Source organism: Trachemys scripta, chromosome 24, assembly GCF_013100865.1.
Source record: "Trachemys scripta elegans isolate TJP31775 chromosome 24, CAS_Tse_1.0, whole genome shotgun sequence".
NCBI lineage: Eukaryota > Metazoa > Chordata > Testudines > Emydidae > Trachemys > Trachemys scripta.
Genome location: NC_048321.1, coordinates 6,698,850 through 6,717,884, shown reverse-complemented (window position 1 = coordinate 6,717,884; position 19,035 = coordinate 6,698,850). Strand labels below are relative to the sequence as shown.

Genomic DNA, 19,035 nt, shown 5'->3' with positions numbered 1-19,035 from the left:
AAGGCTGTGAGCAACTTCCGGTCAGCTGCAGGAAGGACAGCCAACATGTCACAACAAATATCTCCTGTGTCGCTCTTCAGTACGTGACACTCCCCTCCTCCAGGAAGCTTGGTGGCAAAATGTTTACTGCTGAGGAGGTTGGGGGGAGGAGATGCCCCCTTCTTCTCCTTTACAGGTCATGGCGTGAAACGACACAACCAGCACAGTAATAGCCATGACAACTGTCAGCAGGAATCCGTGCAGCATTGGCAGTTGTCTCCAGCGGACAGTGCCCAATCTAAGAGACCACCACACTGGCAGCCTGGCTGAAGCCTACGTATCCACCGAACAAGGGACACCAGCTTTGATGGCTTCCCCCTCCATCCTCTCTCAGTCCTGACTTGCGAGGCTCAGAATTTGGGGTCCAGCCAGTCCTTGGCCTGTGCTGCCATCAGCACTCATGATGCTAGGTTTTGTGATAGGGATGCTTGTGCTCCAAGACCTGACTAGAGCCACCAGCTCCATCCGCATTGGAGCTACCAGTCAGCTAGCTGCCTGCAGCCAGTCGCCACCACCCAGGACTGGATTTGAACCGACGATCTAGCGGGGATAAGCCTCGTCACCCTACGTTTCCTTGAACCACCCAGTTCGGAAGGGAGACACCTATGAAGTCACTTGGGTACAGCTCTAGTGGCTGGTTCTACCCACACAGAGTCCGTGCGACATGCACAGGGTGCGGAGCACTGGGGGCTCTTCTCGGTGCCGTTACTATCCTGAAGCAAAAATGCACTTGTGAGGACAGACCAGGAAAAGGACTAAGACATGGCATGGGGGTGCGGGCCGCCTCTTTGGGAAAGCCCCTGTAGATGTTTCTGCGGTGAGTGGATAGATTGCTACCTGAGCGTTATCTCCATTTTGCAGATAGGGAAAAGGAGACTCAGAAAGGTGAAGTGCTTAAGCCAGCAGCAGGCCAGACGTTCCCACTCCTGTGCTTATTCCATTCGAGGAGGCCGTATCTGTGGAGCGCAGGGCCTTCTTGCCAAAGCAGTGAATCAATGTCTAACGCGGCTCGTGGCTTTATGCCATGGAGAAGCCTGTGAAAGCCGAGAAGCCCCAAAGTCCAGAAGGATGTGAGAGAATCTGTCTTCCTGACGCAAATGATACTCCAAATGCCAGAGCCACATCTTAGTTAAGTGCCGCGGCTTAGGTACATGCAAGCTTCTGCCCTGGCTAAGGTCCATGCCATGCTACAGGGAGGCAACGTTCCCTGATGCCGTGCTGTGGTGCTTGATAAATCCAGGCTTCGGGAGGCAGCCGTATTGGAGGAAGGACTTTAGAAGAGCGCACAGGGCACTTGGACATTACGGCTGGGGAACGAGGAGGCTCTTACATAAAGATTTCCACTGCTTAAATAACGCAGACCAGAATGCTGCAAGAGGTGCAGATGCGCGGGCAGAGAGATTGCCAGGCTGGGAGGAACGCAGCAAGGGTAAACACTCCCAGGCATTTACTCCCATCTGTTTGGGAGTCTGGCTGCCATTAGAAGCTGCCTTTTTCCCAGTGTGATACCGCAGCTGCTGCAATCCGCTGGGGCGCCCAAGCTAGCAGTTGGCCCAATGGAAGATCCCACAGGTGGATGGAGAGGCCGCGCCGGGTGCCCTAGAGATCAGGAGCGTCTTAGGCTTCCCCTGCAGAAGGCTGGATAAATGAGGTGGCTTGAGAGGGAGAATAGAATTTGTGGCAGGTCAGGAGCCCGCCAAGCTGGAACCTGGTATCACAGAACTACACAGGCGCCAGACGCACGGAAATAAACAAACTCATTCGATCGGACTAAGCGCAAAATCCAGATCCTAATGGCAGAACTCCCACTGCCCTCCGTGGGACCAGGGTTTCGCTCGAAACCAGCGACTCCGAAGCCTGAGGTAGATGCTTCCCAGTCTGAAAAACAGCCAGAGAGTTGGCGTTTTTCATTTGCAAGTCTCCCTGCATCCCACCTCTTCCTCCTGCTGCTCGGCTCAGGCCGTTTAGCCTCATGGCCCAAATCCCACCAGTAGCCCTCCTCTAGGAACATTTACTCAGGATCAGATCTGCCTGTGGTCCCTGAGGCCACCTCCAATGGAAGCCTCAGCCCCACAGGCTTTAAGAAATTGAGGGGGGGGGGTAGATCATATGAAAGGGCACAGTCTGTTGGGTTAGCTTTCACCCCGGCCTCCAAAACACAGCTGCCGAGTCAAACCGATTCTGGTGGGTGTGATTGATCTAGTGGAACGCAGGCAGCAGCAAACCTGGGTGTGTCAGGTCACAAGGAGGCATCTCCATGCACTTAACCGTGTCTTTAATGTTACATATGTAAGTAGGCTGGTAAAAATCCATTTGGTGCGGTGTCAGTTATTGTTTAGTAAGTGGGTGGCAGGCAGTCCTTAGAATCATAAAAGTTCACAGACAGCCCACTAGAGGGGCCCCAAGAGCAGCAACAGCTACACCTTCCTTTTAGGCCTCCTAGCAGCAGAATGCCAAGGAGTTTTAAGGCAGGTCTACATGGGGATATCCAGGAATATTAATCCGAATGAATTGAAGATGTGAATTTGAAGTGGATGATTTAAACAGTATTAAATCCCCATGAGACCACTGTTATTCAGAACTAAGTGGCCTTAATTCGGTTTAGCGTAATTCAGTTTGAAAGTGAATTTAGCTAGACCAAATTAAGGCCACTTCAGTTCTCAGTGAGGGTGTTCACATAGGGGTTTAATGCAGTTTAACTAATCCACTTCAAATTCACACCTTTAGTTAATTCGGATTAATATTCCTAGATGTCCCCGTGTAGACAAGCCCTCAGACTAACCCGCCAGCCCAAGTGACTTACTCAGGGTCACAAAGTGAACCCGTGGCAGAGAGAGGAATTGCCTCTAGGTGTCCAGACATCCAGTCCTGTTCCTTAGTCACAAGGGTCTCCTCCATTCCTCCAACTGCCTAGACTGTTATTAATTATCCCTATTACGTAGACCCCAGTCAGTCAGGGCCCAGTTGTATTAGGTGCTCTACAAACACAGTCATCCCCCACTCCTCTTAACATGAAAATGGTTTCCACCCTGGGATCCCCTGCCAGGACTCCCCTCTCCCTCATTCTGCAGCATTTGAAGGGCAGTCGTGACTCCCAAGTTAAGAACTCATGCACTAGACCACGTTCTCTACCCATTTGCTCCACACGCAGACACGCACCCCATAGCATTTTGCTCGTCTGGCAAAGGCTCAGCACTTATCCAAGGGTGAAGTTCCCCTCCACAGAGTTTTTAGTCACACAAACAGGACATTCGTTTTAGACAAAGGCAGCACAACAGCAGCGTCTCAGCTCTGACTGAGAGTTCGTTTACGGTTTCCCATGCTGGGCAATAAAATAATACCAAGCAGCAGCATTTAAGTCGGTCTTGCAAAAGAGTCATGAAAATTCACCAGTCCGGCAAGCGGGAGAGTGGAATTTTGCAAGGCTGATGTACCTGTAGCCAGAAGGGGCTGCTCTAGGCAGAATTAGAGAGGTCTGTTTTGATTCAGTGGCAACCTCTCTGCAGCTCGCTGGGGTAGCACGAGGGCTTATCTATATGGGGACATGCAGGAAAGTTAATTTGAATTAACTAACAGTGTGAATTTGAAGTGGATTAGTTAAAACACATTAAACCTCTGTGTGAACACCCTCATTTAGAATTAAAAGGGCCTTAACTTGGTTTCTGAATAAACCGCTGTGTGAACACCTTCATTCAGAAACCAAATTAAGACCATTTTAATTCTAAATAAGAACATAAGAACGGCCATACTGGGTCAGACCAAAGATTCATCTAACCCAGTTTTCTGTCTACCGACAGTGGCCAATGCCAGGTGCCCCAGAGGGAGTGAACCTAACAGGTAATGATCAAGTGATCTCTCTCCTGCCATCCATCTCCACCCTCTGACAAACAGAGGCTAGGGACACCATTCCTTACCCATCCTGGCTAATAGCCATTAACAGATTTAACCTCCATTAATTTATCCAGTTCTCTTTAAAACACTGTTATAGTCCTAGCCTTCACAACCTCCTCAGGCAAGGAGTTCCACAAGTTGACTGTGCACTGTGTGAAGAACTTCTTCCCTTTTATTTGTTTTAAACCTGCTGCCCATTAATTTCATTTGGTGGCCCCAAGTTCTTGTATTATGGGAACAAGTAAATAACTTCCTTATTTACTTTCTCCACACCACTCATGATTTTATATACCTCTATCATATCCCCCCTTAGTCTCCTCTTTTCCAAGCTGAAAAGTCCTAGCCTTTTTAATCTCTCCTCATATGGGACTCGTTCCAAACCCCTAATCATTTTAGTTGCCCTTCTCTGAACCTTTTCTAGTGCCAGTATATCTTTTTTGAGATGAGGAGACCACATCTGTACGCAATATTCAAGATGAGGGCGTACCATGGATTTATATAAGGGCAATAAGATATTCTCTGTCTTATTCTCTATCCCCTTTTTAATGATTCCTAACATCCTGTTTGCTTTTTTGACTGCTGCTGCACACTGCGCGGACATCTTCAGAGAACTATCCACGATGTGCATTACTTTACATTTATCCACATTACATTTCATTTGCCATTTTGTTGCCCAGTCACTTAGTTTTGTGAGATCTTTTTGAAGTTCTTCACAGTCTGATTTGGTCTTAAGTATCTTGAGCGGTTTAGTATCATCTGCAAACTTTGCCACCTCACTGTTTACCCCTTTCTCCAGATCATTTATGAATAAGTTGAATAGGATTGGTCCTAAATGAGAGTGTTCACACAGAGGTTTAATGTAGTTTAACTAATCCACTGCAAATTTACACAGTTAGTTAATTTGGATCAACTTTCCTTCATGTCCCTGTGTAGACAAGCCCTCGGTTTCCTCCCTGCAGTTGCAGTGGGGTATTATTCTACAGATTCTCCTCTGCCCCAAATTAAGAAGTAAATGATACGGTACCATAGGAAGGCCCTCGTTAGCTGCCATATCACCTGATCCGATGTGCGTCAGGTGTACAAAATTCATCGGCTCCCCTATCATAGTGCGGTCAATTCGCCTCCTTTTCTTTTTCTGCAGGGAGAACAAAAATGAAGACTTAACAGACACAGAAATTAACATTAGTTTCCTGCTGGCAAAGAGAGATGCATCATTGACAGGCATTTTGGGCACGGAGTGTGCCCACTGGGCTTCATGGCACGGGCACTTAGTGGGTTAAATAATACTGTTTTGCCCCTTTGTGTGGTTTTTAAGGGCTCTCAAAGTGCATTATATAGGAGGGAGTGTTTCATAGTGCCCGAGTTACACATGGGGAAAATGAAGCACAGACAGGGGCCAAAGTTGCAGAGGAGTTGGTGGCAGCACCAGGATTAGAACTCAGATCCTAGCTGGCTGATTCCTAGAACAATGCAGGCACTGATTCTGTGCTGTGTCTCTCGAGAGGGAAAGGGGACAACACAGAACCACATACCCTGCCCTGTGCTGCTCCTGCTAGCCACCTCTTCACAGGCCCTTTGCACTGCCGAAATGGCGTTCAGGGGCCAGAATCAGTCCCCCGTGGGCCAGATTCTGCTGTCACGCTGATTCTAGCAGTGGACCTAACACCCTGAAGTCCATGGAGTGAGAGCGGAATCTAGCCCAGAGCCCGTGAAATGGAAGAAAGTTGTTGGAGTGTGTGTATGTGACAGATTCGTGTCAAGCCTCCAGAGCTTGAGTCATTAAGAGACCCAGAAAGGAGAAGTTCAGTCAGCCCAAACAAGTTTGTCCCCAGAGTGGCTGGGGAAGGAGGGCATCTCAGATGGGAAGGATGCCCGGAGACCGGGGATTCCCCGGTAATCACATGAAATCCATCGCCTGCCCGATCCTCGCTCCATAGAGGATACACTCATCCTGGCCAAGGGCCCGGCTGATGTTCCCTGACCAGAACATTCCTTCCTGGCCCCCAGACCTGGTGCTGGGGTGAATGAGTGTAGTGAGGCAGCAGATCCCCGAGACCCTATGCCAGCCCCCAAGTTACAGCCTCGTGCCCACCGGCCAGGTGCATTCCAAGGGGTTTTGTTCGTGGCTACTGCCAAAGGCAGGCCAGTTAGGCCATGGGTCTGATCTGGCTTGGGTACTTCCCGCGGATTGCGGGCAAACACAAGGAAAGGGAGACACATCCCAGCTGGAGAGTCAGAGTCAGAACCCCATCAGAGGAGACATCAAAGGATTTTAAGATATCCCAGGACAGGAGCTAAGACAGTAGCAGTGAGCAAGCCTTCCTGCCCTACCGCCAGCCCAAGAGCGGTCGCTGCAGCTGAGCTTCCCAACCCACAACATGGGGGCGGGTTTGAGAGGACGTCTGTTGTGGAACGAAGGAGGGATGTGTGGGGCGGAAAAATACCCCCACCATTCAAATAGGGGAAGTTAAACCTAACTGCTCTGGAGGGGGAGGGGGACTTCCAAGCGCTAGACACTCCAGTGATAGGTGAGAGACAGATCTAACCACGGCTCGTGAACGCTTCGTGGCTACATCTAACCGCGCTCAGCTGTCAATGGGGCCTGCGATCCCCGCATCAGATCTCCTGCTGGCATGCAGCCTTCACTTCTCTGCCTCTGTCAGGTAGCAAACAGTGACTTCACCTCCCCCCCCCCACCACACGCTGTGCAAGTTTTGACAGGATGTCTGGCCACAACGCCCGCTAGCTGTAGAGACCGGCGCTTTGAAGCCGAGAACCCAGGCTGCAACTGTGAGGAAATATTGAAAGGACAGCATATTTTGAAATAGGAAGCGAGAGGATGGATGCAGAGCGCAGAAAGGCTGCTGCAGCAGCATTGGGATGCCCAGGTTGGAAGCAGCCCGTTCCCTATCAAACCCTTTGGCCAGGCTCCCCTGGCAGCTTAGGGGATCCAAACTGCAGAATACAGGGCCCGGTTCTTTTCACAGTATCGGCGTCGCTTGCATTATGGACAGAATGTGAAACATTCGGCATGAGCTACGGTCAGAGACGGGACTGGACTGGCTGGACCATTGTTCCGCTACGGGCATGGGCTGGCTCCTCAGCGGGCATGAACTGCAGCGCTAGTCAAAAGTGTTTCCAACCAGATGGTTTGCCACGGAAAAATGCTGATTCAACAGAATCCAAACATTTCGTGGGAACATATCGATTTCGTTGAAAATTGACGGGAAGTCATTGAAACTTCTAATTTATAGGGGACATTACAGTTGAAATGAAAATGCAGAATAAAAGAGGCAGAACAGAACATGTCAATAAGGTTGTTTTGATGTTTCTGAAACGACGTCTTCGAAATTTCATTGTGCGGCAAAGTTTGAAATTTGGACACTTTGTTCTCATTTGGGACAAAAGGAGGTTTCAAAATGCCAGACGTTTCCATTTCCTGACCACTCTAATAAACAGACTTTCCTCCCCTGACTTCAACGGAGCTACGCTACCATGGCATGTGCAGCCCACATTAGCCACAAACAAGAGCCCATGAGGCCAATTAAGTCATCTGGCCTCACCTGAGAGAAAAACGGGCCAGGGTCAACTGAGCTAGAAACCCAGCAGGGGAAGAGTTGGACCAGTATTATAAAGCCAAGAAGCTGAGATCAGAAAGGGGCTGACTGCACAACGTAGGTGCAGTGGGGATAAAGGGAAGAATGTGTGAATGGATTAGAGAATTTTTGAGTAAACGGACCATGCAGGTCAGAGTGGGGAAAGTTATGTCGAATATCATTTTAACAATGGTACACCACAGGGAAGTGCCATCAGCCCGGCATCATTTAATAGTGGGACAGATCTTCAAAACAAATAAGCGCTGGTGTCCCTCTATTTTCAGAGGATTGTGCTGGATGAGTTAGGAGCAGGAATGCTGAGGTAGCCAGAAAGAGAGACTCAACAAAGCACTACGAGAGACTTCAGCCTGGAGAAATGCATGTGGGTTTCAAGTTCTCCATTGTAAAACAAAAGGATTGTTCTTCACAAAGAGGAAAGCTACGAAGGAATGTAAACTGGGTCTGTATAGAGAACAACTAGATTGAGTTAAAAGGTTTTGATTTCTAGGGGTATATTTGATAGATTATTTCGGAAAGATCATACAGATTGCTAAAGATAAATGCAAAGGAAGGATCAACCTGCTTAAAAAGTCTTGCTGGGACTAATTTGGGGGTGAATAAGAAAACACAGCTGATGGCATACGGAGCCTTAGATAACTGGTCTGATTTATCAGCTATGGCTGCCAAGCTCTTGGGTAAGCATCAAAAGCAGAACTTGATAAATTAGATTGAATACAAGCACAGGCACTACGAGTTGTGTATGGTGCATTTATTACAACACCCATAGGAGCGTTACAGGCAGCTGCTAGTGAAATGCCAGTTCCACCACAAATGAAACTATCGGATCTAACTTTCTCGGCCAAAGTTAATGGGGATTACAGTGATGAAACATACCAAACAAGTGTATGAGGATTGTTGGGATTTCAGTAGGCGAATTAAAGCACTTACAACGTTAGAACGCCACATGCCGTCCAATTAAAACGTGGATGCAAGAGTTGAAAGACAAGGAAAAGCTAAACGAAGTGAAAACTTTTAGTCATGGGAAAATTAGTTATGGATGGAAAACCACACGTCCAAATGTGGATTTAGATTTATTTGATAAACGTACGGATAAATAGGAGACAGTAGGTATAAAAAAATTAAGTGTACCAGTATCTAGATGAAAAGTGGAGTCGTTTTTGTCAAATATGTACAGATGGGTCCAAAAACCAAACACAGGAAGAGCAGGAAACAGCATATTGTGTACCAAAAGTCAGGAATTAGTGCATCTAAAAGAATAACCGATTTTGTAGCCATCATGCCAGCCAAACTAGTAGCAACAATGCTGGCATTAAACTGGATCGGTGGCAGCCAGTCATCTTTTCTGACTCAATATCAAGCCTTATTGCAATAACAAAAAGGGGTGTCTCCGTATATAGAAGTGATTTAAAAATCAATGAAATGATATTTCGCATAACCGAACTAGAACAGATGGGGATGCATGTAGCATTCTCTTGGATCCCAGCCCATCTCAAGCGAACAGGGAATGAAATGGCAGACAAGCAGCTAAAAGCACTGTAAGAAACGGGAGGCTTGATACGAAAAACCCTTCCGTGTGTTTGAGCAACATCAGTCCAGGTTATTAGAGAGACAAAGTGGGTGAAGGAATCTCTTTTATTGGAGAGAGAGAGAGACAGACAAGCCTTTGACCCTACAGAGCTCTTCAACAGAAGTTGCTCCAGTAAAAGATATTACTTCACCCTCACCTTGTCTCGTGAGTAGACAGGAATTCAAAAGCCTAGTACAGCAAAATTTAAGAGAAGAATGGAAAAAATTTGGATCAATTAAAACAAAAAACAAAACAAAACAAACAAAACCAAAGGAAAAAGATTTTTTGGATTGTGCCCTAGAGTTGAGGATAATGACATACCTTAGGGCCCGGATGGGAAAAATGAAACGATTTTGTGTGGAGTATTAATCGGCCCCTGTGGTTTGAATGCAAATCTTTTTCGAATCAATAAACACAAAGGTGGACTATGTGTACGCAGAAAAAACAATGGCTCACCTTTCCTGGATATGGAAGGGCTTTGATAAAGAAAGGGAAAAGCTCTGAGGAATTGAAATGGCTTAAGGTTACAAATGTAACATGAGGTTATTTAGGGACACTACTGGGGAAAGGGGGCGCTGTTAGAACGGTGTGGTTCCATTACTTGATAGACACAGGGCAGAACAAGAGACTATAAACTGCTAGGTAGTTGGTGGCGACTATAGACTAACCAGTCAAGCCTGGTTTGCCATGAAAGAAGAGCAAGACAAGAAACCCAGAAGGAGGAAGGAGAAGATAGGGAGGCTGGTAGGAAGAAGCCCAGGGAAACAGCAGAAGGGGCCTGAGGACCTGGATTGCTGGTTGGTAGGGTCCCTGAGTTGGAATCTGCTGGAGGGGTGGGCTGGGTTCCCTGCCAACCTCTGGTATTGTGGCGTTGAGCTTCGAGCTGGGGACAGCACTGGGTCAGTGGGTCCTGTTGGAAGGTGTAACCCTGGAAGGGGTGGCCTAAAAGATAAGCTGGCCAGAGGGCCAAGCGCCATATGGGGGTTTACACCAGACCCTCTCTTGGTGCCTGGGAGGAAGGTGGATGGCACAGAGGAACAGGGATAGTGCGACAGGGGGAGGAGGATGAACCTGATCGAATCAAACCCAAACTCTTCCTTGGAAGGGTTAATGCTGATACTCCAAGCAGCCCAGGGCCCCAGAGGGAACCAGCTCACAAGTTTCTGTTCGCATTTCAGGGCAGAAGATTATTTTTAGATTTCTATGAGAACTGACTGTGGGGGGGGGAGGGGAGGCACAGATGGCTGGCAGCAGAGCAGAAAGGGGAGGCTGGCACAGCAGCAGGGAGCCACACACAATAACTCTCAGCGGTCAGACCTTGGTGTAACCTCTAACTGCAACTTAGTCCAATTGGTGCGTCCCCCACATACCTGCAGAGGAGGGACCACACCCAGCAGCAACCGTGCACCAGGCCTGCCCCGGGCCAGGCACGCCAAGGATTAAGCACATTCCAGCCCAGGGAAAGAAAGGCCCAAACAAGTTAGTGAATTAATGAAGGCTTTGGAAGTTGGCAGCAAGCGCCGGTGGATTCCTGTCTCCGCGCTCTGCTCCGCGGGAGGGGAACATGGCTCTTATCGCCAAGGGGCCTTTGGTGCCAGGACCAATGCAGCTTTGCAGACTGGTATTCGGCTGGCACTGCTCACCCCCTCCAGTTCCCAGCTGACAGGGCTGCCCGCGCCTGCGTTCATCTGTGCTTGAGGCTAGGGGGAGGAGACAAACACCTAGAGATTGAGCAAAGCAAGCCAGACAAAAGGAGGACCCTGAGCAGATGGAAGGGGAGACGGCAAAGAGCATTGTCTAATGAGTAAAGCACAGGATTGGGCATCCGAACTCCTAGGTTTATTTGCCAGCTCTGCCACGTGACTCTGGGCAAGTTACTTCCCTTCCCTTCTGATCCCCTAGAACTCGATACCCTGCTCCCCTCCTCCACTGGCCTCTGTCCCTCAGCACCACCTTACTCCTCTTGGTGCGAGAGCCTTCTCCTCTGCAGCCCTGGAACAGCCTCTCTGTATCTCTCTACCCGCCTCTGAAATCCTGGGACATGTGCCGGGGGGGGGGGCAAAACCTCTGCATTAATACCCACGGGCTTCCTTGCTCCAGATACCTGCTCCTCTGGGCTGGCCAGGATAAGAGCAGAGGGGAGCTGATTCCCTACAAACTGCTCCTCTAGACGACGATTCAGTGCAGAAAAGGGGAGCCAGGAAAGAAGATGCATTAGCCCCCTGAACAAATGCTGCCCGGGCTGGAGCAAGGGAGCAAGACAGCCCTGGACACGGCTGAGATGGTGACGTGTCAGTGAGCAGAGTTAAATCCAGCCCGAATGTTTCACAGCGTGGTTCTAGCCTGAAAAGTGACTCAGAAAAAAAAAGGCTCCTTCCTAAGCAAATCATCCTGCCCCCTGCATGTGTATTTAGAGTCTTGGCCGCTTAGCCCTACAGACCCAGCGCCCAGCTCTGGGAGGGCGAGCTAGGTTCTGTTCCAGCTCACCACCCAGGTTAGTTCATTCCTGCTGCAGAAGCTTTAAGCACTCACGATGCACGAGCTAGTGCCGAATCCAGCTCACGCGCCCAGAACCGTGACTGAAAACAGAGCATTACTTCTACACGGAGCAGATCTGAACTGGAGTCATCGAGAGCAAACGAACAAGGGGAGCTGCAGGATGCCTCATTTGGGAAGCTGCTTCTCTGAACTGAGCCCAAATGGGGCTGGGAAATGATTTTTGTAGCTTTGCTGCCTAAAATAAGAGCAACCAAGTCTCATGCTTCAGGGCTGACTGAGGCAGGGGCCAGGAAGGAATCTCTCTCCTGCAGAACTGCACCATTGGCCAAGCATAACGGGGGGGTTTTCTCCCTTGCCTCTTTCTGCAGAGGCAGCAGATTTCAGCATTAGATGGATCAATGGTCTGATCCAGAATGCAGGAGACCGGTGATATGGATTTGGAGCTGCTCTGGAATCGATGACTACTGTGCGTTGACCTGATTGTTGGGCTGTTACTGTACGAATAGATTGGTTTAATTCAAGGCGGGGGGGAGAGAAACAAGCAGGAAGGCTAAGAATGGCTCTAGATAGCCACCGCTCAGCAAACACTTAAGAGCTGTTAAGAGACAATGGCAGGTTGATGATTTCATCTCCGGCACCAACCAACCTACAACTGCACCGCTGTCACAGTTTAGTGTAAAACACTGCCTACTCCAACAAGAGGGTCTCCTATCGCTGCAGTTAATCCATCTTCCCAACAGGGCGTAGCTCGGAAGCACTGTCTGCGCCGGTGATTAGGTCAGGTTAACTATGTTGCTGGGGTGTGTGTGTGGATTTTTTACATCCCTGACTGATGTAACTTTTCACTGTAGACCAACCCTTAGACACAGGCACCTGTCGGGGGTGACTGAAGAAGCTACGCCTGCCTCGTTTACCATCGGGGACGCCTGTAGCCTCTTCCACAATCCTTTCCTCCCTTATGCTTTGTTCCTACTGCTAAAAACAACCGACGCTTTGGTCCCCGACTTCTGAAGGGAAGAACCGCAGCTGTCCAAGCTCCGTCAGCCCCACCGGCTAAGCACAGGATGTTGTAGCCTAGAGCCCAGCCTAAGGCCTCGTTTCCATGGGGACACTCAGGAAAGTTAATCTGAATTAAAAAATTCACGCCTCTCCGAGAGGTGGATGTCACTACAGTTCCTGTCACTGTAGGAAGTCTCTACACTCCGTGTAGCGTTTCTAGCGTAGACAATGCCTGAGCATCCCCATGTAGACAAGGGCTAAGGGTGCAGAACTGCAGAATTCCAGCCCAGGAGAGCCCAGACACTGGGGAGGTGGGGTTTGCACTCCAAAATGCAGCTAGCTCTGTAACCATGACAACGGGGTGGGTTGACAGATGCTCTCCTCCAGGGCTGGCAGATTAAGTGGAACAATGAACCGATCGATCGGGTAGGGCAGGAGTCGGGATGAAGTCAGGGTACTAGACTACAGGGAGCAGTAGGCTGATCCGGTAGAGCAAACCCCATGTGGCCATGTTGCACTGTACCTCCCTCCCACCCCGTCCCAAGCTGACGGCATCAAAAGGTGGCAAGTTTACATGGGAGCGACTTACCGGTTGTGGTTTCTCTACTACGCAGCAGCCGAGTTTGTGCCAAAAGTCACTCATATTCGCAGAGGCTTCCAGTTTTTCTTTTTTTCACCCTCTGTTCGCTCGGCTTCCAGATGTGATCAAGGCTCCTCCGGCCCCCGGCTTCACTCCCACTTGAACTGGGAGGGTTTACACCCAAGAGAAATGGCAGCCCAGGCCCAGCTCTGAGTCACTCCATGGAGCAGGTGTAGTTGGTCTCGGCCAGGAAATCCCAAGGGAAGTGGGGGAAGGTCACTTTCCCCTTCAGCTCTCAGGGTCGTGTGTCACCGTTCAGGTCCCCTGCGCTGGCCACACCTATCATGGAAGGAGAGATTTGGTTAGGAGACTTATCAGGATGCATCAGAGCACGAGCAGTCTGTGGGGCACAACTCCATTCCAGCTACACCCCACCCTGCATGCATCCCACGGAGCCATGGCTGGGGTACCATCATCTCCAGAGGGCTGGGTTACAGCGTCTCCTCCATCCAGGGCACTGTGGCAGAGAAGAGAATGACTCAGTCAGCCCAAGCAGAAATAAGCTGGAAATACCCCTGTCCACTGAGGTCTCCAGCCGCCTCAGAGGAACACAAAGAGCCCTAAAGTTACTAGGCTGCACGCCATGTAGCTTCCCCCATGCCAGCCAAGGTAGCCTTCCAGCAGCACACTTTCCCAAGTCCAGAGGTTGTGCTGTTGGTCAGTTAAACAATACATCTGATTAACAGATCTCATGCTTCAGGGCACAAGCGGCAGGGGTCAGGAAGGAAACCTCTTACCCCATGGGAGAGCATTGCACAATTTTTTAGCTTTTGGAATTCCAGTAGGGATTGGTCACAGCAGGAGGCAGGATATCAGACTAGACAGACCCGTGACAGTATCTGGCTATGGCAAATGCTGTGTGCTGAGCAGGGAAGTGGGGGCAGGACTCCTGGATTCTGTTCCCACATCACTGGGAGAAGTGTGGTCAAGTGGTTGGGGACCCGGGGGAAAATGCCTGAAAGTCTGGATTCCATTCCCAGTTCTGCCACTGACTCGCTGCGTGACTTTGGGGTGAGTCACTTTCCCTGATCTGCGCCTCAGTTTCTAAATCTGTAAAATGGCTGCAACATGCACTTTGAGTTCTGTGCACAAAAAAAGAAGGCACCCTAGAAATGCAGCATTACTAGTCACTGAACTCTGCTCATTTCTTTTGCAGTTTGGGGATTGTTTCAAAGCATGTCTTTTAGGAAATACATTAAGAATGAAGTCCTATGCTCTACTCCAGGGGTGGCCCAGCTGCAGGTCACAGGCCACTTTTTTACAGTTAAATGCGGCTCACAGAGCCCCCCCATTCTCCACCTACCAGAGCTCCGGGCTTCTGCCTTGCGGCGGATGGTGGGGCTAGGGGCTTCTTCCCCGGGGAGGTGAGGGGGGGAAGTCTAGGGCAGTGGTTCTCAAACTTTTGTATTGGTGACCCCTTTCACATAGCAAGCCTCTGAGTGCGACCCCCCTTATAAATTAAAAACACTTTTAAATATATTTAAAATTAATAATGCTGGATGCAAAGCAGGGTTTGGGGTGGAGGCTGACAGCTCAAGACCCCCCCCCATGTAATAACTTCGCAACCCCCTTAGGGGTCCTGACCCCCAGTTTGAGAACCCCTGGTCTAGGGACTTCTGAACCCCGGCAGGTGCCTCCTGTAGGGCTGGGCTTCAGTACCGGCAGGTGCTCCCTGTGGGGCTGAAACCCCAAGTCCCCCACCCTGCCGCAGGGCAGAAGTGCAGAGCGGGTATGCCTTGGAGGATCGGTAAGTTTCACCACCCCTGGACTTAGATCACAGTAATCCCTTCTGGGCTTAAAACCTATTAAGATTTTCTACCCTTCTCTCTCTCTCTCTCTCTCTCTCTCTCTCTGTCACACTCCCACAGCGCAACCCGCATCAGAAACACACCCCAGCAAATACCCTAGAAACATCTGCTGTGCCCGGGGTTGGGATTCACAACCCCTGCAGGCTCCCAAACGACTGACATCCCCCAGCGCCGCTCAGCTCGGCTTCTTTCAGCTCGAGCGGCTTTCGGTTTGCCTTGAGAGGAGGTGCGAGGTCTGCTTCTCAGAGGCTCTGGGTGGGGCGGCAGCAATCTCCAGACACAGCATCAAAACCACTTCCTGGGCGGCGGCGGCAACCCAAAGCTCTAAACACCATGTCAACGAGTTCCCTTGAGCTCTCTCTTTTTGCTCCCACTTGGTGTCATTTTAAAGCCTCCTACAATGTGCCCAAAGGATCGGAAAGATCGGCGGCTACGTCGGTGGGAAGCCGTGCCAGGATGGGGTGAGGGGGGATTGCCCAGAGGGGCACATGAATGGAGAGAGGAAGAGAGGGCTCACAAATGCATTTACTTTATTGACAACGTCTTTCAATATGATCTTTAGCTTCGCTGGCCCTGGAGGCAGGTGCTGTTCTGACAGGTCTGCAACGCTGCCCTCTTCCCGGTGAGCTTGACACACCCTGCTCAGCCCCCAGCATGGCGGGTAACGCGGCCCTGGCCACTGAGCGAGTGGGACGCCCCTGCGCTGGCCGCACCAGGCGGCTTGGGAACACGCCCTTTGTTCGTGGCAGTGGTTGAAGCCAACGGCCCAGCTCCTCCGTTCGGATACGCTGACCCCTTGTTCCTGAGCCACGCTGGCTTCCCATTCCTAGGGCTCAGGATTGACTCCTTCCCTGTTCAGATCCAGGGATCCCACCCCGCCTCACCCAGCAGGACGGGTCAGCGACACTCCGCTGCAGCGCAGGCAAGGAGAAAAAAGAGTCGACAGCTGTTCCAAGCTCTCCGGCGCGGAGTTATTCAGGGCAGGGCCTCAGGGAGCAGCGAGCATCATTGCTCCAACTGCAGGGCCTCAGGGCGGCGCAGCGAGGAAACGGGCCAGGTTAGAACCGCTGGCCGGGATCCTCAGCGATGGTCGTCCATGAAACGAAATGCCCACGCTGCACCTGGCCAGCTGAGTGGGCCCATAGGATGCTACGCAGGTGGCTCCGTGCGTAAGAGCTCTGCATCCATCAGTTCACAGTGGCCCTTTCTCTCCTAGCTAGATAAGGTTTCTTACAGTTTATTGCTCATAGGCAAAACCTCACACACCCAAATCCCGTCTCACTGGATGTGAACGTTAAAGATCCCGGGGCTTTAAGAGTAGGGATCTGCCCTCTTTTCCTTGGCCAGAATTCCTCCTCTCCCTACAGTTGCACCTATCAATTGCCACCCTCCGCCTCAGAGGCGGCTGCATGTCCGTGGGGCTGCACGTACACGTGATGAATGATGCTATAAAAAGAGACAATATTATCGTTACAGGGGTAGACGAAGATCCCGTCTGACCCCTGCAGCAATCAGCTGACCCCAGGAAACGTGAGTGGCGAATAGCTACCGGTGTTGTGGAACATCCAGCCTTTCACCATATATCAAGAGAGCTGATGCATACATGGAAAAAACAATGCACAGTTCCAAGCACACCTCGCTCTCGTTCAACACTTTCCATCCAGAGAGCTCAAAGCGCTTTGCAAGGGCCGGCAAATATCACCGTGCCCATTTTATAGATGGGGAAATGGAGGCACACAGACTGGAAGTAACTTGCTCAAGGTCACACAGCAGAGCCTAGGACAGAACTCAGGTCTCCGGAATCCCGTGCTCTAACCACTGGGCTGCACTGCCTTCCCGCATGGCGCCAGCAACTCCCCTGACTTTTTGCTTTGACTCAAATGTTTGACTCAATAAGGAAAAGAACAAAAAAAAGAAAGAAAGAAAAGGAAACATGATCAGCACTACCTACTCCGTGCGGCTGACTCTAATCCTCAGCGGCGAGGGCAGGAACATGTCAGAACAGGAGTGGCCGTCACGGAAAAGCAAATAGTGAAACTGAACTAACCAGGGACTGAATCCGATGCCCTAGATCCAGCAGCTGTTGAATCGAGACATCAAACAGAGGCCTGGCCACTCCTGGTCATTAAAGAGCCAACCCACGATGCTCATCACAAGAGTTACACTGACTGGATTGCAATTTGGTTAACTGTGGTTTGTTTCCCATCCCTCTGATTTCAACCAGAAAAGGTCCAGTCCTAAATGTGTGCTGAGAGGCTGCTAAAAAGAAAGAGATACCACGCTGCTTTCAGCCCCAGAGGTGGCTGCATTTCAGGGACCGGTGAAGCAATGTCTGGATGGCTCATTTATAAACCACTTTGGGGTGAAAGGCACAACATTGTTTAATAAATCCCCTGAGACCCCGTTTGCCTTTGGCTTGCCCAGTGGTGGTGGAGCATGTCCTATTCAGAACACGCCTGGTGACATGCAGCTTAGACTGTTGAGTTTCAAGAGAATCTGGATTAGATGTGGTCAGAAAGCAGGTATTTTTTTCCCCTCGTGGAAACTTTGGATTCTCCCCCCCCCACACACACACACCAATTTGTTTTCATCAAAATTTTCCACAGAAGCGTTTGAATTTTTGGCTGAAAAACAAAACCTTTCAATTCTGAAATGCTGCCGCAGTGCCTCATGGGAGTCGTAGTGCAGTTAGCTCGTGCTCCCATTCTTCTCTAAAGGCCGAGCACCCTGGTAGGACCACATCTGCCATCACCAGGGTGCATCATGGGAGATGTAGTCTGGCTGGGAACTGCCGCCCGTAGATGTGAACGGGGACACAAGGAAACCCAGCTGCAACTGTTTTAACGCTGGAGAATCTGCAGAAGTGGATGACTTCCTCAGCCCTAAATTGGAGGGGGCGGGAAAGATATTTTCATAGAATCATAGGGCTAGAAGGGACCGCAAGGGTCATCTAGCCAAGCTGCAGGATTTGTTGGGAATAAACCATCCAGGACAGATGGCTCCAGCCTCTTGAAAATCTCCAGCAAAGGCGCTTCCACACCTCCCGAGGCGTCTGTTCCATTGTCCTACCGTGCTTACAGTTAGGAAGATTTCCTGAGATTTAATCTAAATCTGCTCTGCTGTAGTTTGAACCCACTGCCTCTTATCCTGCCCTCTGTGGCAAGAGAACAATTTTGCTCCATCTCTTTTATGGCAGCCTTACAAGTATTTGAAGACCGCTATCATATCCCCCTCTTAATCTCCCCTTTTCCAAACTAAACATACCCAGTTCCTTCAGTCTTTGCTCAGATGGCGCTGGCATTCCATCCCTTGGATCACCTTTGTCGCTCGCCACGGGAGCCTTCCCAGTGTCTCTACATCGATGACCAAAATTGGACACACTACTTCAGCGGAGGCCTAACCAGCGCTGAATAGAGCGGGGCTATCAGCTCCCGGGACTTGCCTCTGTTAACGCAACTCAAAATGGCATTTGCTTTTTTTACAACAGCATCGCATGGATGACTCATGTTGAGGATGTGATCCACCACAACTCCCAGATCCGTCTCAGCAGTGCCGCTATGCTTCCCTAACATAAGAGAAGAGAAACCAAATGCACAAATATAGACTGGAGGGGAATAACTGGCTTGGCAACACCACTGCTGAGAAGCATGAACTTTACATTGGCCATGGTTGAATTTCGTTTGGTCGTCTAAAGCCCAGTTCTTCAATTTATCAAGATCCCTCTGAATTTTAGCTCGATCCTCCAAAGTGTTTGCAACTCCCCCACGCCCCTGCAGCTTTGTGTCATCTGCAAATTTGATCGGGATGCTCTCTCGTCTTACATCCAGGTCATTAATAAAGATGTTTAACATCAGACCCAGAACAGGTCCCCTTGGAACCCCACCTGAGACCACCTTCAAATCTGATATCATTCCATTAATAGCTACTCTTTGTTTGTGATTGTTTAACCAATAATGTATCCACTTAATGGGCTGC

At 50.0% G+C, this 19,035-nt stretch overlaps 1 protein-coding gene across 3 annotated transcripts in view; it reads right to left on the bottom strand.

Annotated features, from left to right (window-relative positions):
• The window catches only part of CDC42SE1 (CDC42 small effector 1), a 56,110-nt gene that overhangs the window by 13,571 nt on the left and 23,504 nt on the right, over positions 1 to 19,035 (bottom strand). For 2 of the 3 annotated variants that reach the window (XM_034756410.1, XM_034756411.1), the window contains exons 2-3: positions 13,202 to 13,531; positions 4,955 to 5,065 (exon numbers count right to left, since the gene is read on the bottom strand). In XM_034756410.1, the coding sequence (XP_034612301.1) occupies positions 4,955 to 5,065; positions 13,202 to 13,255 (165 nt within the window). In that variant the 5' untranslated portion in view covers positions 13,256 to 13,531. Of the gene's footprint in view, positions 1 to 4,954; positions 5,066 to 13,201; positions 13,532 to 15,155; positions 15,177 to 19,035 lie in introns of those variants that run through there. The other variant, XM_034756412.1, reaches the window with a different exon arrangement.